General features: G+C 43.0%; 1 protein-coding gene across 2 annotated transcripts in view; it reads left to right on the top strand.

The window, feature by feature from the left end:
* The window catches only part of LOC137357056 (pleckstrin homology domain-containing family A member 2-like), a 120140-nt gene that overhangs the window by 85112 nt on the left and 9622 nt on the right, over positions 1-25406 (top strand). The window contains exons 7-11 of one of the 2 annotated variants that reach the window (XM_068023033.1): positions 12320-12469; positions 12967-13035; positions 18239-18303; positions 18468-18531; positions 25121-25177. In XM_068023033.1, the coding sequence (XP_067879134.1) occupies positions 12320-12469; positions 12967-13035; positions 18239-18303; positions 18468-18531; positions 25121-25177 (405 nt within the window). Of the gene's footprint in view, positions 1-12319; positions 12470-12966; positions 13036-18238; positions 18304-18467; positions 18532-25120; positions 25205-25406 lie in introns of both variants that reach the window. The other variant, XM_068023032.1, reaches the window with a different exon arrangement.

Genomic DNA, 25406 nt, shown 5'->3' with positions numbered 1-25406 from the left:
ACCTCTAATTCACACATCTAGTATTACTGAGCCAAGGCTGACAATTAAATTGATGGCTTAGAGCCACATACAGAACTATAGAAGTCATCAGGATTTGCAATGTACCTGAATATACCAGAAATAATACATTGAGAATTGGGCATCTGGAAGTGACTGCAAGATAAATATTTCATAAAAGGATTTAGGTTATAAGGTATCACATGATCCTTCAAAACACACAAACTTTGAATGATCCCAGAATACTATTAAATCACGAATATATGTATTCTATTATCTTTGTGATGATTTCAACTTGTGCACTGAATCATACCGACCAGGAGGATCCCAGAATCCATGATCTGTGCCAGGTTAGGCAATCGCTATTGGGGCAGCAGTGAGGAGTAGCACTATTGGCCTCAGTGCCTGGGCATCCAGAGGGGAAAAATCCAGCCAGATTCCCAGTCCTGGTTGTTAACAAGTGATTCCTGCTGGAAAGTGTTTGTGCCTAGGCAATGTGTGAAAACAGGTTTGGGCTTCTCTGTGGTGTCCCCCACATTGAAACATTTTTACAGCACAGATGGAGGTTATTCGGCCCATCGTGTCTGTGTTGGCCAAAAAAGAGCTATCCAGTCTAGCCCCACCTTCCAGTTCTTGGTCTGTAGCCCTTCAGATTTCGCCACTTCAAGTATATATCTCAGTACTTTTTAAATGCGATGAGGGTTTCTGCCTCTATCACCCTGTCAGGCAGTGAGTTTCAGACCTCCACAACCACTGGATGAAAAGAATTTCTCCTCAACTCGCCTCTTATCCTTCTACCAACTACTTTACATCTATTCCCCAATAATTGACCTCTCTGCTAAGGGAAATCGGTCCTTCCTATTTACTCTATCTAGGCCACTCATAACTTTATACACCTCAATTAAATCTCCCCTCAGCCTCCTCTGTTCCAAAGAAAACAACCTCAGCCTATCCAATCTTTGCTAATAGCTAAAATACTCCATTCCTGGCAACATCCTTGTAAATCTCCTCTGTATCCCTCTCTAGTGTGATCACATCCTTCCTGTAATGGGAATGACCAGACTGTATGCAGTACTCTAGCTATGGCTTAACTCATATTTTATGCAGTTCTAGTATAACCTCCCGGCTCTTATTCGCTATGCCTCAGCCAATAATTGAACAAGTGACCAGTGGCGAGGATCCCCTATGCGGGACGATGCGGTCTCAGAGGGCTGCTGCCACTCAGTTAACTGATCGCCAGTGCTAGTTGCTATTTTCAGGAACAAAGCTAAGAAAATTCTGTCACTCTACACAACGCTACATATGCACTTACAAGGGGTGAACTGTGTGAGATCATTCACCATCTTCAGTTTTAAAATTATAACTTGTACTGCAAAAGTTTTTATCATCAGTTAACAGATATTTTCTTTTCAAACTAAGCTTCTTTAAAAAATAAATGGTTCCAATCAAAGGTGTTTGCAGAACGTAGTGGAAAATTTCTGCTTCGTAATTACGTTCTAACCAACAGTGAGAATTATCTTTGCCTTATTAGGCCAATCGCATCTGTGCAGTTGCTTAACTCAGTTCCGATTTGCACAGAATAAAAACCATTTCATCTTTCAAACACAGGGAACTGTACTTAAAGGTACACAAATGTTGCATCAGGCTTTTTTCTGCACTTTGTTCTAGGGCATATGCTGTTGTAATGTTATTTTTTACAGAAGTGTCATAGGTCTGCTTTGCATAGAATAAATTCAGCACTCATTCCCAGCAGGAAACCATGTTCAATGGGAATGCAGGTCAGGGAATCAGCACTGCAAAGTTATCGCCCATTCTCTGACCCACATGTCCTTCAAGCCCAGTTTTCCTATTGGGAACGTGGGACAGGGGTTGGCCAAGTGACCGTACATGGACACCAGTGTCTGTGGTCAAAGATTTTGAGGTCCGTGACTGGTAATTGATGAGAAATTTCCCATTGGCTTCTTTCCAGACAAGTCCAACTTTTAAAAAATTCACAGCCATCAGTTTCACAGCTGACAGGTGCTCAGAGCAGGAATAGCGGCTTCCAAACTCGGGACTCATTTGGGTTTTTCCGGCAGGATCCGTTTTTAACTTTTTTTTTTAAAAGCTCGTGGAAAACCCGAACTTGTCCCGTCTTCAGAAGCCACTGTTTCTGCTCTGAGCACCTGTCAGCTGTGAAACTGATGGCTGTGAATTTTTTTTTAAATTGACCAATCACAAAGCAGCTTTGGGGAGAGTTCAAGCTTCTCTGCAACTGTCAGGGAGAAAGGGGGGGGGGGGAGGGGGGAGAGAGATGGGGTGAGTGGGGGGAAGAGAGAGGGAGAGAGGAAGAGGGGGGCAAGAGAGTGAGGGAGGGGGGGAAGAGAGAAAAGAGGGAGAGTGGTGAAGAGAAAGAGGACAGAATGAGAGTGAGAGAAAGAGAGAGAGGGGGAAGAGAGAGTAGAGATGGATGGACACAGTGTGGGGAGAGAGATGAACACAAAGCGGAGAGAGGTGAGATGGACACAGAGAGGGGTTAGGGATTGATATAAAAAGGGAGATAGATCAAGATCACATCTGACAGATGGACATCTATCCTGATTCGCCGCATCACTACATAAGTGTGTGGGCAGACAGAGACTACTTGTGTCTGCAAAATCAGTGGCAGGTATCTCACTAAATAGGGAGAAATGAGTTTTAAATCGGACTGTGTTTTGATGGCATTAGGTTAACAAACGCTTTATATACAAATTAATTGCCCCATGTCCGTGTGGTGCAACTTGTTGGTACCTATCCCTGGCATGGGCAATAAAAACGGCAGCCCGCACACACCGTAGAGCTGCTGCAATCTACTGCGCGGCAGCTCATTTAAAATGTTAAAAAACAAAACATGCACGAGAAAGTGCATACTTCATTCGATGGCCTGCCATTAAAGTCATGCGGTGAGCTAATTCTGTGATAGGATACTAATAATGAGGAGAGGTGCTTGTAGAGAGGGAGAGGTGGGAAGTTTTGGGTGCAGCTGGTATTATATTTTGTCCATGGAAAGTGTGCTTCCTACAAGAGTAGCTCTCCTGTGGAGAGCTGGATTCAGAATCACCCCTTACACCTTTTGGAAGAAACGAAAATAGTGTGCAGAAAGAGGGAGATGGATTTTACTGGGCCCCCAACGACAAGCTCTGATGTGGAGGGGGGGGGGCGGAAGATCGTTGCGGCAGAGGTCCGCCATGGCGCCAGACGCCGGGAGGACTGGGCCTGATCTGTCTGGCAGTGGCGAGACCCCCTCCCCGCTGCTAGGCGACAGGACCTGCATCTGCATATGTAGATGAATACAATTCAATACATTTAAATATTCTTACTTGGGATCTTCACTTACCCGCCTGGGGAAAGCAGGCGTGATACTGGTGGGGCTGTGGAGGGAGCGGGGGCGGGGGGGGGGAAGAGAGGCGGGAGTTAAGATTTTTAGTGTGGGGGGTGGGAACGGGGTCAAATAATCATCATCAGTGTAGGAGATGGTGTGAAGGGGTGAACTGCAACCTTTGTATAGTTTGGTCAGGGGACGGTAATATTCCGAAGGTAAGTGTTTTTTTTGGGGGGGGTGGGGAGAGGAAAGGGGCATTAGAATTTTATTCTGTATCTTTGGTGGGGGCTGTTTGGGGGGAGTATTTGTTCAAACATTTAAATTTACCTGCTGGGCTGCCTACCCTTTAAAAATGGCATCAGTGCCTGAGCTGAGGCCATTTCCAATGTTGGACAGCCCGTTCCCTCCATGTGATTGGGGGCGGGGGTGGGGGTGGGTCGACGTGACAATTTAAATGAGCCGCCGCATGGGAGATTGCACCAGCTCTGTGGCGCTGTTTTTATCGCCCGCTGCTGGGAGCAGCATCGGCCTCTGAAAATCCAGCCCAGGGTTTTTATTTTCACGTGTTTCCACCTTTCTCCCCTCCCCTCTGACATATGTTGTTGCTAACTGTGGCCTCTCTGCATGAGTGCACCTAGGTCAGTGAGAGTAGGCACGACACTTAAAAGAGCATCAGTAGCTGAGGATCATCTGCATTCAGTGTCCCTGAATACACTGCAGTCACGAGATAGTCATCAGGGATGGGAGCTCTGGCTGTTTCTTCCCCCACTGTTGACTGCAGACCAGGGGTTCTGAAGCTAAGTGTAGCAGCTCTGTTATTGCCCCAGCTGAGCTCAGCACAGACACCATTCAGGTCAAAGCAGCCCACTTGATCAACTCCATGTCGAACATCTTAAATACTCACTCCTTCCGCCACTGACGCAGAGTGGCAGCAGTGTGTACCATCTACAAGATGCACTGCAGCAAAGCACCAGGGCTTCTCCAATGGCACCTCCCAAACCCAGAAGCTCTACCACCTAGAAGGACAAGGGCACCACCTGCAAGTTCCCCTCTAAGCCACACACCATCCTGACGTGGAACTATATTGCCGTTCCTTCACTGTCGCTGGGTCAAAATCCTGGAACTCCCTTTCTAACAGCACTGTGGATGTATCTACCCCACATGGACTGCAGCGGTTCAAGAAAATGTCTACCACCACCTTCTCAAGGGCAACTGGAATGAGCAATAAATGCTGACCTTGCGAGTGAAGATCATATCCTGTGAATGAATAAATAAAAAAATAAACTTGAAAATCAAAACCTGGGACCCTCTGGCCTGCATAGCTTACTAACACAACACATGGTATTGCTCACAAGGGAAGTATATTGAGGCAGAATTCAGATGTCGAGAGAGTTTTTTTTAGTGTGTTTCTCGCATGTTGTGCACTGTGGTGAGGCTGATGGTGCTCTAACTTCACACTGTTTCCATTTCAGGACAGACTGAGAGAGCTGGCACCACTACTGAAACAACTGTTATCATGAGGGGTGGGTGAGGCACAGCTGTATGACCCAGCAATATGAAAAGCACACTGCCTTCCTGCATAGGTGGGATGAGAAACATGAACTGTGTGCTTGAATGGGAGGTTGTGGCCTATTAGAGAGTTCCACCGCGAGATTCATGAGAAAAAGACTAAAAAAAGAAAAACTTGCATTTATGTCATGCCTTTCATGACCACAGGATGTCCCCAAGTACTGTACAGCCAATGAAGTACTTTTGAAGTGGAGGCACTTTTGTGATGTAGGAAATGTAGCAGCCAATTTGCAAGTTTTCACAAACAGTAATCTGTTTTAATGTTGATTAAATAGTGGGGTTACATTAGCTCCCCTCCAATCTGCAGGAACTGTTCCAGAATCTATAGAATCTTGGAAGATGACCACCAATGCATCCACTATTTGTCGGGCCACTTCCTTAAGTACTCTGGGATGCAGACCATCAGGCCCTGGGGATTTATCGGCCTTCAATCCCATCAATTTCCCTAACAGCATTTCTCTACTGATACTGATTTCCTTCAGTTCCTCTCTCTCACTAAACCCTGTGTTCCCCAACATTTCTGGTATGATGTTTGTGTCCTCCTTTGTGAAGACAGAACCAAAGTATGCATATAGTAGGTCAGCCATTTCTTTGCTCCCCATAATAAATTCCCCTGTTTCTAACTGTAAGGGATCTACATTTGTCTTCACTAATCTTTTTCTCTTCACATACCGATAGAAACTTTTACAGTCAGTTTTTATGATTCCCGCAAGCTTGCTCTCGTACTCTATTTTCCCCTTCTTAATCAATCCCTTGGTCCTCCTTTGCTGAATTCTGAACTGCTCTCAATCCTCAAGTCTGTTGATTTTTCTGGTGAATTTATACGCCTCTTCCTTGGATCTAATGCTATGTCTAATTTCCCTTGTAAGCCATGGTTTGGATACCTTTCCTGTTTTACTTTTGCGCCAGACAGGAATAAACAATTGTTGCAGTTCATCCATGCGCTCTTTGAATGTTTGCCATTGCCTTTCCACCGTCATCCCAATCCATCATCGCCAACTAGCACCTCATACCTTCGTAGTTTCCTTTACTAAGATTCAGGACCCTAGTCTCAGAATCAACTACGTCACTCTCCATCTTGATGAAGAATTCTATCATATTATGATCACTCATCTCCAAGGGGTATTGCACAACTAGATTGTCAATTATTCCTCTCTCATTACACAATACCCAGTCCAGGATGGCCTGTTTTCTAGTTGGTTCCTCAACGTATTGGTCCAGAAAACCATCCCGTATACACTGCAAGAATTCCTCCTCTGCGGTATTGTGACTAATTTGATTTGCCCAATCTATATGCAGATTAAGGTCGCCCATAATTACAGATGTTCATTATTCCATGTATCTTTAATTTCCTGTTTAATGCCATTTCCAACATCACCACTAAAGTTTGGGGGTCTATATACAACCCCCACTAACGTTTTTTGCCCCTTTGTGTTTCTCAGCTCTACCCGTACAGATTCCACATCGTCAGAGCTAATATCTTTCCAAACTATTGCGTTAATTTCCTCTTTAACCAGCAATGCAACTCCACTTCCTTTTGCTTTTTTTCTGTCCTTCCTAAATACTGAATACCCCTGGATTTTAATTTCCCATCCCTGGTCACCTTGCAGCCATGTTTCCGTAATCCCGACTACATCATACCCGTTTACACCTGCAACCTTAAACCTGCTGCAACTTTCTGATTCAGAGGGTTTTCTCTTTCCGTCACCTTTGCCATCTTGCCAGAAGAGTGGGTTCGTGGCTGCCATTCAGGCCCCTTCTGCCACCAATCTGAACTGGGCACTCAGAGCTGCAAAACTGGTGATTCTGCCATTTTTCTAATCGCTTGGTGTAGAAAAGTAGTTGCCCTCTGATTAATGCTTCCCCACTAACGTAACTGAAAGTGGAAGCAGGAGTATGGAGAGAACACGGCACTTCATTGAAGCCAGAGTGATTTTTATGTTTTTAGATGTAATACCACAGCTGGTTTACAATGGTCACAGTCTGAAAAACCAGTGAGATGTCTGGAAATCTCAAAATTGTAAAACAAACTCTGGACTGTGCAGTTAACTGCTGAACAGGCTTCACTCAGACATAAATGGAGCCAGTTTTTTGGAGGACAGCCCATTATCAGAACTATATATAGCTGCACATGCATTTTTGAGCGTGTACAGAGAAGATGCAGGAACTCAGATTGTGGATGGATCTAAAGAGCAGACTAGTGGTGGGAGAAGAACATTGTGCGCAAGTTAAATTGGAAGATTGAATTGGTCAATTAAAAGGGAAGCGCTACAATGCTGAAAACCACGGATGGTATCGCAACCCACTACCAGCTGTTGCCAAAAAATTTAAGCGACAGGGGAACACAATAAAAGCAGCTGAAAATGAAGGGAAAGGAAACTCGAGGCTAGTGACAGACCCACCCTGTTTAGGTGGAGGGGCATGAGCTGGTTGCCCTCTGTGTTATAGCACCATCCTGATCGGCCAATATGCCTGGGAAGAGGTGGAACCAAGCTTTTTGTCAGAATAGATGATTAGTGTCACTGCAAACATTCACCTCATGCTCCATATTAACTGCAGTTATTGCATTGAATGGCAGAGCCGGCTTGAGGGGCCAAATGGCCCACGACTGCTCCTATGCTCCTATCCTTGGAGCAGATAGCATAGCATCTCAATCTGCTCTTTAGCTTATCCAGACGCTAAAAAGATGGTTTCTCATAGTCATTTCCACTTAGGTGTGCCGGAGTCTGCATAGATACTGGTGACATCTTTTCAGTTGTGACAAAGCTGGCTGTTGGCCCTCCTGTATTTCCTTCTCTCCTGCAATGCCATGGAAAATGTAGCATAATGTCTGGGGTGCTGCAAGCAGGCACCCAACATCATGGATGGTGAAAAGGAAGAGACTGCATTTACACACCACTTTTCACAGCCTTGGGTCACCCCGAATGGCTTCACAGTCAAGGAATTAATTTCCCAGTCTAGACACTCTTGGCAAATGGAGCAGCCTTTTTTTAAATCGCGAAGTCCCACAAACAGCATTTGGATAAATGATTGATTAATCTGTATGTTCGTATGTATGTGCATATGTTTGTATGTATGTATGTTGATGCTGTTGGTGAAGACACTTGGAGAACTCCCTTCTCCTCTTCAGTTGCCATGGGATCTTTCATCTCCATTTCAACAAGCAAAATAAGTCTCCTTTTAATATGACAGCAACACTATGCTCCCTCAGTTCATCACTTAAGTGTTAGCCAAGTGTGCTCAACCTAGACACTCAGTTATGTTCATGTGCCATCAGGTCTGCTCTCCTTTCAGGAGATTCCACAAACACTAATGATCTGCCAATTAAGGTGTTTGCACTTCTATTTGCAGACAGTGGTGAGTAGGAACTGGTGGACAGGCATAAAGCACCTCTCACATAGCTTGATCTGAGTGGAACCCTTTTTCAAAATAGTTCAAACAGAAGAATTTCCATTGGGCAGTGTTGTCCAATGCATTAGCCACTAGCCACATTTTTTTTTAATGTTCATTAGTGGGATGTGGGTATCACTGGCTAGGCCAGCATTTATTGCCCATCCCAAATTGCCCTTGAACTGAGTGGCTTGCTAGGCCATTTCATAGGGCATTTTAGGAATCAGCCACACTGGTGTGGGTCTAGATTTACATGTAGGCCAGACCAGGTAAGGATGGCAGATTTCCTTCCTAACGGGACATTAGTGAACCAGATGGGTTTTTTTCCACAATCAACAATGGTTTTATGTGGCTAACTGGGAATCCAGATTTGACATTGCACTTCTGATTAGTAACACATAAGTAATAAACACCACAGTTGGGCATGAGACCTCAATACTCGTGGTCATGGAGAATTCAACGTTTTTGGTTTTTTTTGCTTTGCACCCCTCCCCCCCACCCCACCCCACCCCATCATCTCTGGAACCTCCAACAGCGTTTGAGATCTCTGCACGCTTCCAATTCTAGCCTCTTGCATATCTCCACTTTTAATCACTCCACCATTGGTAGCCGTGCCTTCAGCTGTCTTCGCCATAATCTCTGTAATACCCTCCCCAACATCTGTGCCTCTCTCTTAGCCTTTAAAATGCTCCTTAAAGCCTACTTTTGCCCAAGCTTTTGGCCACCTGACCTAATATCTCCTCTTGGCTCAGTGTCAAAAATATTTTTTGTTAAGTGCCTTGGCTTTGCTATGTGAAAGACACTATATAAAAAGGAATCATTGTTTTTTGGTAAATGGGAAGGTGAAAAACAGAGTGTGCTTTACTAGTGTGATTTATGAATGGCGGTAGATGTTTATTGTAAATATACACGTGAAGTACATTTACTCTGTATGTGTGAGTGTCTGTATGACTTTTTCTACTAAAAGCAGTGCATGTGGCTAAAATGGAGTCAGCGTAGCCACATCTGTGGCTAGTCAGCAATTTCAATTGAACCACAATGCCATTAAAAAAAACCTTGATGCTAATAATGGTGCTTGTAGGAGAGACAAAAAATGAGAAAAAAAATGGTGCTAAGAATTGTATCAGTAGTCCAAAAAAAAAACAATTCTCAGATGCCTACCTACCTTAACATTGTGTATCCTCTCCATTATTGTCTGTATAATCACCATATCCAAGCAACTCTGAGCACACATCTCACAGGAATGTGACTTCAAATGGATATCTTACTTACCCAAACATCAGAAACACAGTGAAGGATCAGCTCGTCTTCAAAGCCATGTGTAAATGATGCTTCTGATCCATTTCAGCCAGACTCTTCGTGGACACAAAGTGGGCTAAGACTGGGTTTTGATATGAAGTCTGTTTTCTCAGCTGTGACTGTTTTTTTTCTATTCATTTGTGGGATGTGGCGGTGGACCACCTTCTACCACTGAAGTCTGTGTGGGGTAGGTACACCACATTGCTGTTAGGGAACGAGTTTCAGGATATTGACCAAATGACAGTGAAGAATTCCCAGCCTCTGAACTGCTCTAGTAGCACAGTATTTAGATGGCTGGTCCAGTTAAGTTTTTGCTCAATCGTAACCCCCTGGATGTTGTTAGTGCCATTGAATGTCAAGGGAGGTGGTTAATGCCTGGCACTTGTGTGGCGTGAATGTTCGCACTCTCGCCTCTGAGTCAGAGGGTCATGGGGTCAACTCTCACTCCAGAGACTTGAGGACAAACATTTAGGAAAAATCTAGCACTGAGGGTGTGCTGCACTGTTAGAGGTGCCATGTCTTGGATGAAATGTTAAACTGTGGCCCTATCTGCCCAATCGGGTAGATGTGAAAGATCCCATGGCACTATTTTGAAAAAGAGCAGGGGACTTCTCCCTGGTATAAAAATAGAGAGTGCTAAAAATACTGAGTAGGTCACGCAGCATCTGTGGACCAAGAAACAGAATTAACATTTCAGATCAAAAACCTTTTATCAGAATGAAAGGTAATTGACCTGAAATGTTAACTCTGTTTCTCTAGTTCCACAGATGCTTCCCGACGTGCTGAGTATTTCCAGCACTTTCTATTTTAATACCAGGTCACTATATCTGGTCACGATCACATGACTGTTTGTGGGCGCTTGCTCTGCACAAATGTTTCCTACAGCAGTGACTACACTTCAAAAAGTACTTCATTGTCTGTAAAGCACTTTGGGATGTCCTGAAGTTGTGAAAAGCGCTATAGAAATGCAAGTTTTTTTTTGGATGCTGTAATGTGGAGTCATAGATAATTATACTTCGGTTCACTTTCACAGTCAACTGAAGACACAACTGAAAGCATGATTCCAAAAACATCTTACCCTTCATTCAGCTTCGGACTGGGCAATCAGTACGTCAATAACAACGTGAACTCTGCCTGTGGCGGAGCAGGCTCGAGGGGCCGAGTGGCCTACTCCTGCTCCTCATTCAAATGTTCGTAAGGAGCGCAGGGAGATCAGACTGTGTCCTCACCAACATTCAACCAAAACAATATGAATTTTTCATAGTTAATGGCACATTCTGTGGGTAGTTTATGACAATGACCTCACTGTCTTTGCTTTGGTCTAAAGGTTGTTGCGGTCAGCTGAGGAGAGGGTCACAGGCTCCCCTCTTGCCATTCCTCTTATTTGACTGCAACAGGGTTTATTCCTATTTAAACAGTGGTTGTGCTTACCACCTCAGTGTTTTATGTTTTACCTCTAATGTGAATGTGAAAGAACCAATCAGACAGTTTTTCTTGAGCTTAAACAAGAAAGAAGTGGGTTTATTATACTTAACAATCTAATCCTGATCTAAAAAAAAATACACTACACCTTCACACAAGAATCATACACACACAAATAGATTAACGAGTGAAAGGTAGATTTTGTGATTGGATTAGAGTCCAGAATAAATGGAAATTAAATACACAGGCTGTGAGGTTGGATGATTCAGTGGTCTTCCAGATGAGGTAGTATTCTTGAAGTCTTCGGCTGGTCAAAGTGCACTTTTTGGCTGGCCCGCTTGGCTCAGGGCTTTCTTGGAGGCAGACTTGTAGGTGGCTCTCTACCCCTGGTGTCTGGCTGTAGCAGTCTGTAGGCTTGGAGGGTCCACAGTCGCAGATGGTTTTCAAATTTGTGGTGTTAGCTGGAGAGAGAGAGAGAGAGGCACACTGCCTTTCTGCTGCTGCACAGTCTCTCTTTGTTCAAGGAAACTTCCAGCTTTCACAGAGATGGACAGAAGGTCACATGACTGCCTCAGTGTAGTCTCTGGAACCTTCTAATATTCAAGTTTTGGAATTGACTCCCCAAGCCCAGGATGCCAATATTTACACTTGGAGGGGTTTGCTTTTTCTAAGTCAAGGTGTTTTCGGATTGTCTTGAATGTTGTGCTAATGAAGCAAATCTTAGGTAATTCATTCACTTAGAACAAGCAATTGTTCTGGGTCCATGCTCCTCAGACTTCTGTCTCCGGGAAACATAGAAACATTGAAAATAGGAGCAGGAGTAGGCTATTCGGCCCTTTGAGCCTGCTCTGCCATTCATTATGATCATGGCTGATCATCCAACTCAGTAACCTGTCCCCACTTTCACCCTTTGATCCCTTTAAACCCAAGAGCTATATCTAACTCCTTCTTGAAAACATACAATGTTTTGGCCTCAACTGCTGTCTGTGGTAGCAAATTCCACAGGTTCACCACTCTCTGGGTGAAGAAATTTCTCATCATCTTAGTCCTGAAGGGTTTACCCCGTATCCTTAGACTATGACCCCAGGTTCTGGACTCCCCCCACCATCGGGAACATCCTTCCTGCATCTACTCTGTCAAGTCCTGTTAAATTGGGCCTTGGAATGTGAAAATGTGTTTCAGATGCAAATTGTGGTGGCCATCTTGGCTACCAATGTTTTGAAAAGTTAACTGCAGAATTTTTTCCTTTAAAAATTTAATGTAAAGATAAATATTCCTTATTTGGCATTTTTTCTTAACAAGGTGAATGGGGGCGAAAGTCAAGAAGCTGCTGAATCTCCTACACACAGCGTTTTGAAACGTTCCATAAGTCAAATTCCGGTGTCCGGAAACAAGCAGACATTGGGACCTCAGCTTTTGAAGAGCGGGTTCTGTGTGAAACAGGGCATTGTGGTGAGTGCTTTTGCAAGTGTGAATTTTACAGTTTGGTTAAGATGAGCCGTAATCCTATTACAAGGTTGAGGTCCATTTGAATTGTGCAGCTTGTGCATTTGACTGTTATTGGACCCAAACTCCTTGGGAGCAATAGCTTGGGGGAGGGTGCCCAAAATAATCCAGTGCTTTGAGCCTTCGAGCCATGTATTATTGGGCCTGAAGGCTTGTGCACTAACTGGCTGATGGGCTCCGTTCTGAACAATGTGGGCCCAAAGCACTGCTGTGACTTAGAGCCTGAGTACAAGGGCCCAGACCGTACTGAAATGAGGCTCAAGCCCCATAATACAGCTACATTATTTAAGTATTGCTCAGCATATGAATGATGGAATGGGTAAGCCTTCTTGGGTTTTTAGTTCAATGCCATGTTGTTCCATGTTCTCAGTTATCCTTTGTTTTCTGATACGCCTGTGCACCACACCAACAGTCAACTCATGAACTTATAATTGATGTTGCAGAGGAAAAGCTGGAAGAGGAGATACTTCACACTGGATGAAAATTCTTTCAGTTACTTCAAGTGCGAATTGGTAAGTTTAAATTGGACGATGTTTAATCGAATTGCTTAGCATTTTTGAACCAACTTCTACGTTAGTACACGTTTAGTTTTTACTTCAGTTTCGTCAAAAAGGCATTTAAAAAAAATAACTGTTTTCTCGAGTTTCACTCAGTTCTGCTGTCAGAGAATGGAACACAGATATAATGTAAAATATGAATGAGCATATCAAACTCTCATACCCTGGCACTTAACCAGCCTGTGTTCAGATGCATGAAGACCTTCAGGCTTGGGCTGATAAGTGGCAAGTGACATTCATAGGGACATAGGAGCAGGAGTAGGCCATTCAACCCTTCGAGCCTGCTCCGCCATTCTAGATCATGGCTGATTGTCTACCTCGACGCCATATCCCCGCACTATCCCATATCCCTTGATATCATTAGCAACTAGAAATCTATCGGTCTCTGTCTTGACTGAGCTTCCACCACCCTGTGGGGCAGAGAATTCCAAAGATCCACCACCCTCTGAGTGAAGAACTTCCTCCTCATCTCAGTCCTACACGGCTTGCACTTTATTCTGAGATTGTGTCCACTGGTTCTGGACCCCACAGCCAGGGGTAATATCCTTTCTGCATCTACTCTGTCTATCCCTTTAAGAATTTTGTAAGTTTCTATGAGATCGCCTCTCATTCTTCTAAACTCCAGAGAATACAGGCCCAGACTCCTCAATCTTTCCTCATTGGACAATTCCACCATCCCAGATAACAGTCTGGTGAACCTGCACTGCACTCATTCTATGGCAAGTATATCCTTCCTCAGGCAAGGGGACCAGAACTGCACACACTATTCCTGGTGCAGCCTCACCACTGCTCTTTACAATTGAAGCAAGACTTCTTTGCTCCTGTACTCAAATCCCCTTGCAATAAAGATGAACACCGTTTGCCTTCCTATCTGTTGGCTGCATTTGCATGCTAACTTTCAGTGACTTATGAACAAGGACACCTAGGTCTCTTTGGACATCAACACTTTCCAAAGTCTCACCATTTAAGAAATTCTCTGTACCTCCACTCCTCCGACCAAAGTGGAGAACCTCACACTTATCCACATTATATTCCATCTGCCATGTTCTTGCCCACTCACTCAGGCTGTCTAAATCCCCTTGAAGCCGAATTGCACCGTCCTCACAACTCACATTCCCACCAAGTTTTGTGTCAACCGCAAACTCGGAAATATTACAATCGGTCCCCACATCCAAATCGTTGATATCGATTATGAACAGCTGGGGCCCAGCGGTACCCCACTGGTCACAGCATGTCATCCTGAGAATGACCCATTTATTCCGACTCTCTGTTTACTGCCTGTTACCCAATCCTCAATCCATGCTAGTATATTACCCCTAATCCCACACGCTTGAATTTTGCTTCCTAACCTATATGGGACTTTATCAAAAGCCTTCTGAAAGTCCAAATATATCACATCCACTGGTTTTCCCCTTATCCACTCTGCTAGTAACATCCTCTTTCCCCTTCATAAATCCATGTTGACTCTGCCCAATCAGACCATTATTTTCTTAGTGTCCAGTAATCGCAACCTTTACAATAGAGTCGGGTATTTTCCCTGCTACTGACATCAGGCTAACAGGTCTGTAGTTCCCTGTTTTCTCTTCCTCCTTTCTTAAAGCGTGAGGTTACATTTGCAAACTTCCAATCTGCAGGCATCATTGCAGAGTTTATGGAATTTTGAAAGATAATCACACCAATGCATCCACTATCTCTGCACCATCTCTTTCAGCACTCGGGTGAAGATCATCGGGTCCCGGGGATTTGTCAGTTTCCAGGCCCATTAATTTCTCCAAGACAACTTTTTTACTAATCCTAATTTCTTTCAGTTGCTCATTCTCACTAGACTCTTGGATCTCAATTATTTCAGGGAGACTTCTTGGATCTTCCTCCGTGAAGACAGACACAAAGTAATTATTTAACTTCTCTGTTTCCCATTATAAATTCTCTGGTCTCTGCCTGTAATGGACCCACATTTGTCTTTGCCAATTATTTCCTTTTTCCATACCGATAGAAGCTTCTTCAATCCATATTTATATTTCTGCTGGTTTACATTGATATTCTATTCCCTCTTTCATTATCAATTTCTTGTTCCTCCTTTGCTGCTTTCTAAAATTCTCTCTATCCTCCTTACAGCTTTTTTTTTGGCAACTTTATAAGCCTCCCCCTTTCATCTAATACTATCTTTAACTTCCTTTGTTAACTACGGCTGACTCGCTTTCCCTATTGGGTTCTTTTGCCTTCGAGGAATGTATGTTTTTTGAAAACTATGCGTTAATTCTTTAAATACTAGCCATTGCCTATCTACCATCAAACCTTTTAATGTATTTTTCCAATCCACTACGGCCAACTTGCTCCTCATACCTTCATAATTGCCCTTGTTTAGATTTAAGATCCTAGTTTCAGATTGAAACTACATTTTTTTCAAACGTAATGGAAAATTCTATCATACTGTGGTCACTTTTCCCTAAAGGTTCTTTTACCACCAGATTATTAATTAGCCCTTTCTCATTTCATAATACGAGATCCAAAATAGCCTGTTCCCCAAATGGTTCAAGCCACACAAGTGCCAAGCAGTGACAATCTCAAACAAAAGAGAATCTAACCATCTCCCCTTGTTGTTCAATGGCGCTACCATCGCTGAATCCCCTACTGACAACATCCTTGGGGTTACCATTGACCAGAAACTTAACTGGACCAGCCACATAAATGCTGTGGCTACAAGAGCAGGTTAGAGTGTGACGCAATACTCTCCACTTGCCTGGATGGGTGCAGCTCCAACAACACTTAAGCAGCTCGACACCATCCAAGACAAAGCAGCCCACTTGAGGCACCCCATCCACCACCTTCAACAATCACTCCCTTCACCACCGATACACAGTGACAAAAGTGAGTATCATCTACAAGATGCACTGCAGCAACTCACCAAGGCTCCTTCAACAGCACCTTCCAAACCCGCGACCTTTCGAAGGACAAGGGCAGCAGACACATGGGAACAGCATCACTTGCAAGTTCCCCTCCAAGCCACATACCTTCCTGACTTGGAATTATATCACTGTTCCTTCATTGCCGTTGGGTCAAAATCCTGGAACTCCCTTTCTAACAGCACTGTGAGCGTAACTACACCCCAAGGACTGCAGTGGTTCAAGATGGCGGCTCACCACCACCTTCTCCAGGGCAATTAGGGATGGGCAATAAATGCTGACCAAGCCAGAGAAGCCCACATCCCATGAATGAATAAAAAGAAACTATGTTGTGTTATCACAGAGGTATGTGTAAATCATCTGATTCTGTAAATAATTGTCAAAGATTTCATCTTCCTTTGCTCTGCATCCTCATGAATTGTAATGTTATGGCAAACTCAATAAACCATGAAAACACATTGCAAGTTTTCGCATTGCTATTATCCTATGCTTTGGAAAATGCTCGAAGCGGAATACTTGCAGATTTATGCAAAGGATTGGAGTGGGCTGTGCTGCTCCTTCTGTCAAATAACCCACTGATACTCAGTGAATGGCCACTTGGGCGAGATATGGGAGGACTGGCAGTTCCCAAGGAACAATCCAGCAGGATCCACTGCCTTTTGGAAGGATGAGAAAGGCATAGAAGGAAAGAGTTAGTTCACACATCAGCCATGATCTTACTGAATGGTGGAACAGGTTTGAGGGGCTAAATGATCCACTCCTGTTCCTATGAAACTGAAAGAGAAGAAGAAACAGTCAATAGGATTGATGTGATTAAGTGTAACAGTGTGGAATAATTCCTGTGTGGGAGCCAGATACAAAACTAAACGGTTGATCTTGGCTCACATCCTGGTTATTAACTGCATCTCAATTAATTCACCTTCCTTGAAGGCCGTCTCGGTATCTCTTTGAAGTCATTAACCCCTACAGCATTCTATACCTTCAGCACTCACTTGGTAAACTGAAAATGTGTAAATTATTCATCAACTGAAAGGGGCATAACAAAGTAAAATTATTACCTTTAAGCCATTGTGACTTTTAAAAAAATTGTTAATGGAAAATCCCTCTGTAAACTACTCGTAAATGAGATGAAGCAGGATTCGTTAACTAACATGCAAGGTTAGTCATACTTCAGGACAAGAGTGACTAGTCGTAGCAACAATATGATGCTATGAGAAAGAGGAAGGCTTTGTCTCACCCACCTTTTGACGAAACTAGTTCCTGAAAGCATTCTCTTAGCCTTCATATTGTGCCTGACTGAAATGTTTTTCGAAATATAAATAGTTTCATAGCATGTGTTCAAAAATAGAACCTGTGGAATGGCTGCTAACAGCCTTCCATTAATTAAGAATTAGCATTTGTTTTCTATGAATACTCGATAAGGTGTGAGTCATTTTGATTTCACCAGTGTCTCTTCCTCCTTTTGCCCCTCTTGAGAGTTCTATTTAAAACTGGCTGTGATTCCATGGATGCAAACAGTTCTCCAATACCTCACTCAAATGCCTATTGTGAGCTTAGGGAGTGAATACCCCAACCAAAAGATATTAAAGCTGAGCCCAATTGCTCCCCATCCAACACCAAGCATGGTGACTTTCCAGTAGGATCACTGGACAGCATCAGAAGCAGGAATTCTGGTTGTATTTTCTTGCTCCTGGAGGGGCTGAGGCTTTGCTGAAGATTCGAGTCTTTGGATGACCTAATTTTATTATAATTCTTTCACGAGATGTCGGGGTCGCTGGCAAGACCAGCATTTGTTGACCATCCCTAATTGCCCTTGAGAACGTGGTGGTGAGCCACCTTCTTGACAACTGAGTGATTCGCTAGGCAATTTCAGAGAGCAGTTAAGAGTCTACCACATTGCCCTCGGTCTGGAGTTGCATACAGGCAGACTGGGTCCGATTTCCTTCTCTGAAGGACATTAGTTAACGGGATGGGTTCTTACGATGATCTGATAGTTACATTGTCACCATTACCGATACTAGCTTTTCATTCCAGATTTATTTAATTAACTGAATTTACATTCTCCAGCTGCCATGGTGGGATTTGAACTCACATATCTGGATCATTCATCCAGTAATATAACTACTGATGCTAACCGTACCCTGTAAAATGCCATGCGTTTACTGCAAACCAAAGGGAGTTAGGCACTTATTCAAAAAGCACATCTCACTGTGACATTCAGAACTGATTGTGTGATTTAAATGATGCTGTTTCAGGAAAAAGAACCACTTCGAACAATACCACTTAAGGATATACAGAAAGCCCAAAACTGTAGCTGCAGGTAAATGAAGTTATTTGTTTGAGAAGTTCTATAAATGAATTTTATCCAAAATATGGCATGATTATTCCAGAACTCAACATTTTCTGGCTTTGCTTTGACTAAAACAAAATGTGCTATCTCATCTTTATTTAATCTAAACTTATTTTGTGTTTTCTTTTCCCCAGTCAAGCACTGATGAGGGATAATTTGTTTGAAATAGTCACAACATCTCGAACTTTCTATATTCAGGTAACTCTTTCAAAAATATTACACTCTATCTGCAAACCTGGGCACCTGAGTGCAGTCTAAGCCTGACTGAAACCAACTGAAAACACAAACAACCAATGAATTAAATCAACAAAAGTAACACAGAAGTCAACAGTTAAACTTGATGCGATTAATGCCATTCTCAGCAAAGTTTCGAGCCAGCTTCTGTGGTCATTTCTAACACCTATCCAAAAGGTGAAAGACTTTTAGGGGCAAATCTTTAGAATCCATGCTCTGACTGAGAGCATCACTGACCCACAGCCAACACACTGATCAAAGAATCATGGAATGACGCAGCACACAAAGAGGCCTATCATACCTGTGATCAGAGCGTGAATGTTTTTAGTGGAATATGAGAAGCTGTTCTCATTGCACGATTGAAAGTTATTGAAAGGACCGTAAAATATTTTACAACAATTTTATATGGTCATCACCTAACACTGGATCCCCTACTCCCGCCCACATCCAATCCCCTTTTTGTCACAAGAACAGTGGTCTTGTTTCCATAAACACCAGCTCAAGAAAAATGGTTGATTAATTGACGAGTTTAAAGAAGTCTGTGTGCACTCCACAGTGATGTACTTAACCAAATTAATTTCCAGTTGCCAGCTTCCATTGAAAGTTTTGAGGTAAGACAGAATCTTTGTGTCTGTTTCTAAACAATTTGGCACTAAAACACTGAAATGCTGTGAGGGTATTCAATGCTACAGTAATTTGCTGCTTGCAGCTATTCTGAGATCTTGGCACCTGCAGCTTTGAGCAGGCAACAAACCATGGAGCCTGTAGCTCCCCAGTAATGAACAAAACTCTCAGCCTTCTCATTGTTCGACCCATCTAAGATTGGCAACCCAACTCTGTGCAATTATAGGTTGGAACCTGGCTGCTCCCAAATGAGCTTCCCAGCCAATTCCCTGCCCCAGAAAAGACCGACAGCGGCACAAAAATATTGCACCATCAAGAATGATACTATACACCTCACAAGGCTCTGAATCTCCCTGAAAATCTCTCAAAACTTTCTGGTCCATTCCCCAAACTTTTGCAACAGGGAGTTCTCAGTTGTGTTCACCACAGGTGGATTCCAGGCACAAGAAGAGCAACAATAGACTGACTTAGCTCTTCAGCAGAGACCAGTGTTGTCCTTTCAACAACTGGTAAACAGAATACCACGGAGACCCCCAACTAGGCAGAGTGCCTGTGGTCCAAGATAATATATTGAGTGTACTGCACATCTGACCCAAAAACTCCACCTCCCCCTGAGGGGCAAAAGGTAGGCAGGCTGTGTGCACAATATACTGTTATGCATGATCAACTCCTATCCCTCAAATCAGCCATTCAGCACAGCATAATAGAATGCCACAGAGAGCAGTGGCAGCCTAGGAAATCCCTGCAGATCCAAGCTGGTGTCCTCTAGCAACATAGGAACAGGAGTAGGCCAGTTAGCTCCTTGAATCTGTTGTCATTGAATGAGATTGTGGCTGATGTCTGACCTAACTCCATATACCTAGGCTTGACTCCTATATTCCCCTGTCAGACGCAGGCTGGCGCAACCATTACTGTTAACATCAATGTGCTGGTGTTCCCTCCCACTCATTGTGATCAAGAAAAAGCCCTCCCCAAAACAAATCGGGGTGAAATATTTATGAGACGTGACAATCTGAAAGTGTGATGACTGGACTCTCCCTCCGAAACATTTCCTGGAGCTAGGGAAGTACTGGGTAGTCTAGAGCTGATTCCTGGGTGTCCACAGCAGCGAGGCACCCCCGTACAGACACAGACCCTTCCCATAGAACTGCAAATTTTTAAAAAAAATTTATTTTAGAGATACAGCACAGAAACAGGCCCACCGAGTCTGTGCCGACCAACAACCACCCATTTGTACTAATCCTACATTAACCCCATATTCCCTACAACATCCCCACCATGCTCTTACCACCTACCTACACTAGGGGCAATTTACAATGGCCAATTTATCTATCAACCTGCACTTCTTTGGCTGTGGGAGAAAACCGGAGCACCCGGCAGAAACCCAAGTGGTCACAGAGAGAACTTGCAAACCCCGCACAGGCGGTACCCAGAACTGAACCCGGGTCGCTGGAGCTGTGAGGCTGTGGTGCTAACCACTGTGCCACCCTGATCAGCCCTGCCCTCGAGCATAACAAAATACAGTGCTCCAAGTCTGCAAAGCCCATCACAATAGTCAGAAGACTGTCGATATCCCTTCTCCAACCCAGGGACCATTGTCAAATTACCCCCAAACATCACACGCTCCTGTGTGCACAATATACAGACTATCCCATGTATTCTTCTGTAAGTGCCATCTGCCAGACTTCAGTGACTTCATGAAATAAATCTATGCCCAATGCTTCAAGCAAAATTAATGAAATAAAAGAAATTTCCTTCTACTACATCAAAGGAAATGATTAGCATGGTGATGGGAATTGGGGGTAGTTCCTTTAACCCAATTGAACTAATGTTTTTCGTCTTCCATGACATGCCCCAATTGCTGGACCATTTAGAGATCATTCTTATTGTTGCCACGTCATGTGTATAGAATTAAAACTCATCACTTGATAATATACAAAATCCCAAAATAATGGTATTAAATGAAAGTTTGTTTTTCACAGCAGTGATAAGTTAGTCCTTTTTGAGAAATCAGTTGTATCTCTTAAGTTTTAGTTTAGAGTTACAGCACTGAAACAGGCCCTTCGGCCCACCGAGTCTGTGCCAACCATCTCCCACCCATTTATACTAATCCTACACTAATCCCATATTCCTACCACATCCCCACCTGTCCCTATATTTCCCTACCACCTACCTATACTAGGGCAATTTATAATGGCCAATTAACCTATCAACCAGCAAGTCTTTGGCATGTGGGAGGAAACCCACGCAGACACAAGGAGAACTTGCAAACTCCACACAGGCAGTACCCAGAACTGAACCCGGGTCGCTGGAGCTGTGAAGCTGCGGTGCTAACCACTGCGCCACTGTGCCGCCCACTGTATCTGTCTCTCTCTTGCTTCCCTTTCCATTCATAATGTCTGCTTCAGAGGCCTTCCCTGGTTACTTATTCCACAAGTATTTCATCCTTTGGGTGGGGAAGGTGCTCCTGAGTTCCCTTCTTACACTCAATGTCTCCAAACAGAGAAATGTCAGGGTAACCAAGCTTTAATTCCAATGTCGCTGTTCAAGAAGCTAGCAATAACATATCACTTTCTACATGACCAGCAAGTCCCAGCCAAGGAATTACAGTCAAGGAAGTCCAGTCACTGTGATATAAGCAATCTTGGCAGCCAATTTTCGCAAAACAAAGTTCCACAAAGAGCAAATTAAATAAGTCATCAGTTTATCTCTCTTTAGTCTTGCTTGAGGGATTAAGGTTGGCTCGGGCACCGAGAAAACTCCCCTGCTCTCAAATAATACATGGTACTACATTGTATTTACAGCACAGAAACAGGCCATTCAGCCCAACTGGTCCATGCTGGTGTTTATGGTCCACAAGAACCTCCTCCTTACCTTCCTCATCTAACCCCATTAACATATCCTTCTCTTTCTTTCTCCTTCATGTGCTTATCCAGCTTCCCCTTAAATGTATCTAATGTTATTCATCTCAACTGTTCCCTGGGCAGTGAGCTCCACATTCAACAGTTCAGTAGGACCCACTTGAAGAGGCAGACGGGGCATCAGTTTAACATCTCATCCAAATTCTAGCATCTCCAATAGAACAGCAGTCCCCCAGTGCTGCATTGTTATGTTTCTTTGTGTTTTATTTTGAAGCATGAAGTGACTGAAAGTACTTCCAACAGATATCTGACAGTGCAAGGTAAAATCCCTACTTAGCTGACTTTTGAAAGATGCTGCTTTGACACCATTACACTGCTCAGTGAAAGACCTGGTTTAAAAAATGCAACAGCACCATGTGATGGCTGAGAAGCAAAACCGCATGAAAATGCCAGGAGCTTATCGTCATGCTGTAAATCCTTTTCCTGCCACCAAGGCGCACTGTTGTACAATAGAATGAGGAAGCTGAACTTTATAAAGTAATTCCGAATGTTCTCTGGAGTTCTTCACATGCATACTTGCATTGCAGATTTTTTTTCTAAATCTTAAAATTGCTATTCTCTGTCTTACTCTCTTAGTGACTTCATGAAATAAATTCAAATTCCTTAAGCAAAATAAATGTTAAAAAATTTCCTTCTACTAACGACATCAAAGTAGATGATTGCCATGGTTACTGAAATTGGGGGCAATCCCTTTAACCATAGAAACCATGGTTTTTCCACGACATGCCCCTGCTTGCATTTACTTTCCATGTCCTCTGCATATTCCAAAATACTTCACAACCAAATAATTAATTATTTCAGCCTCTCTGTCTCTCTTCCTTTTCCCTAACTCTTTTTGCGTTGCTCTCAGTGTTTTTCTTTTATTGGGTGACAGCTGCTGGGTGTTCTGGTGGGGAAAGGAACCGCCAACAGCTGGATGGCAAGTGCAGAGAAAGTGCAGCCATTTGGTGGTTCTGTTCCCATCCCGATCATTTGGCTAAACTAGATAGCCAAGATATAAAACAGCCAAAGGCGTTTAAGGAAGCAGAACCTGGGAGGCAAGAGATCGCATGACTTGCCTTGAGCCGTCTTCCTGATTCAATTCCAGGCCATAAACTATGTCACAGCCTATCATTTATAGTCAATATTTGTCCAAAGTCAGCAGCGCTGCTGCCAGTAGAGGTAGCACCCACATTCAAAATAGATGGCTTCAGTCCATATCTCTGTCACAAGCCCTGTCTCCAGCTCCATTACAAATTCAAGGTAGCTTGTGGTTGGAGGTAGAGACGATGTAGATCTTAGCTGCCAGTAAGCTGAAGGCTCATGCTTTGTAATGAGCCAGTCATTAGGAAAGATACCATCCCACTGTTAGTGTGGTATTTTAAAATAGGTCCAGCTATTGTCGATACCATAATGCAAAAAACACAGGTTCTACTGCATGGGAGAGGCAGTCAGGTTTGCTGAATCTCCTCTGCATTATGCTTGTGCTTCATACTAAAAGTCCTCATGATATTTTATTAAGCAGACAGGCCTTCAAGAGACTTGGTCAGGGCTGTTGGATTGCAGTGCAGAAAAAGGCTAATTCTAGTTACCAGAATAGTATGGGTGGGTGTATTCCAAATGGAAGTTCCTGAGGGAGACCACACTCAACAGCAGTCACTATATTTGAAGCACAAGATCAGCAGTGCCATTTCCTGGCAGATGCAGAATACCACATACCCAGAAATTTCTAATAGCCTGACTACAATTAACTCATTACACGTCCTTCAGTATTAATGGTTTTCTCATCATCAAGTCCAAAATATTATTCTACTGATCGTCACACTTGAGGGATTAAACATTTCTAATTTCCTAGTGGTAACATTGTTGTGTCCAGCTGTTCTGCAATTTAACTGAAATGCCGAAATGCCAAATATAAAAACTACAAAACCAATATTTACGAATTCCTTGAAGAATCAATGCAGTGTGCGTGCCTTGAATTCAATACAGGAACTATTGTGATGTCTAACTTAACTATTTCGAATGATTAAATTAGTTTTGTTGTGATATTACTTACGATCATGTGTAAGAGAGAAGTTCCCCAACATACTTTTGAAAAAGAAAGACTTGCATTTATACAGAGCCTTTCACAACCTCAGGATGTTCCAAAGTGCTTTACAGCCAATGAAACACTTTTGAAGTGTAGTCACTACATATAGGAAATGGTAGCCAATGTACACACAGCAAACTCCCACAAGCACCAATGTGATAATGACCAGATATTCTGTTTTAGTGCTGTTGGTCAGGCCAACTGGAAATTTGACCAGGTTGTGTAATGAGATTAACTAATGCTGCAAACTGAATGCACCTGCACAAGGGATAAAAGTACATTGAGTCACCAAGCAAATGATTATTGATGCAGAATTTTTTTTTGCTCATTTAAATACATTGGAACAGTGAGAAGAAACAAAGTGTGTTAGTCTGTTCACTGCTCTTAATTTCAAATCACTTCATTTGGAATTCTGTTAATTTCAAATTGAAATTATGTAAACTAAAATGACCCCCATGCTGTTTTAAAAAAAAAATCAAACTACCAGGTTATTCAGTTTTGTTCCCATCAAAAATAACATGTACATTTTCCCCTGATTATACTGAAACTCACAGTGTGGAATAGGCCGACTAAATGGCCCACTCCTGTTCCTCTATATCCAAGTGAATTGAATGTGGCTGTATGTGAAAGAGAGAGTTATCACAAACATAGCTGCTAAAAAGAATGAACTTGCATTTATATAGCACCTTTCACTACCTCAGGCCATCTCAAACCACCTCCCAGCCAATATTGGTCAGGTTGACTGAAAGTTTGACAAGGTGGTATAATGAGTTTTAAAGGTGCAAACTGAATGTAACTGTGCAGAGGATAACAGTGTGTCGAGCCACAGAACCAAAACAAAAAAGGGTTATTGAAGTAAATTAGTTTGTGAGCCTTTTTCGTTAAATGTGCTGTTGAAGATGAAGTAATTTGATCTTTGTATTTTGTTTTATGTAAACAGGCAGATAGTCCTGCAGAGATGGAAAGCTGGATGAAGGCCATCAATCAGGCAATTAAGGTGCTCAAGTGCTCGAGTATTGCCACAGTACGTTCCCTCCTACATGTAAAATATTTCGATTTGTTGGAGTCCGCTTCTTTATTTAAAATGCAGTTTAAAATAGAATTTTGACTCAAACACATTCAGGCCAAGTTGAAAAGCCACTAGTAATTATGTTAACGTTGGTAGTCAGTCAATAAGCAGCACTCAGATGTGGTGATGGAATTGTAGATAATGATTTTAAGTTGTA

This window comes from Heterodontus francisci, chromosome 47 (genome assembly GCF_036365525.1).
Source record: "Heterodontus francisci isolate sHetFra1 chromosome 47, sHetFra1.hap1, whole genome shotgun sequence".
Taxonomy (NCBI): domain Eukaryota; kingdom Metazoa; phylum Chordata; class Chondrichthyes; order Heterodontiformes; family Heterodontidae; genus Heterodontus; species Heterodontus francisci.
The sequence above is the reverse complement of the archived record's forward strand: the minus strand, read 5'-3'. Positions and strand labels throughout refer to the sequence as shown.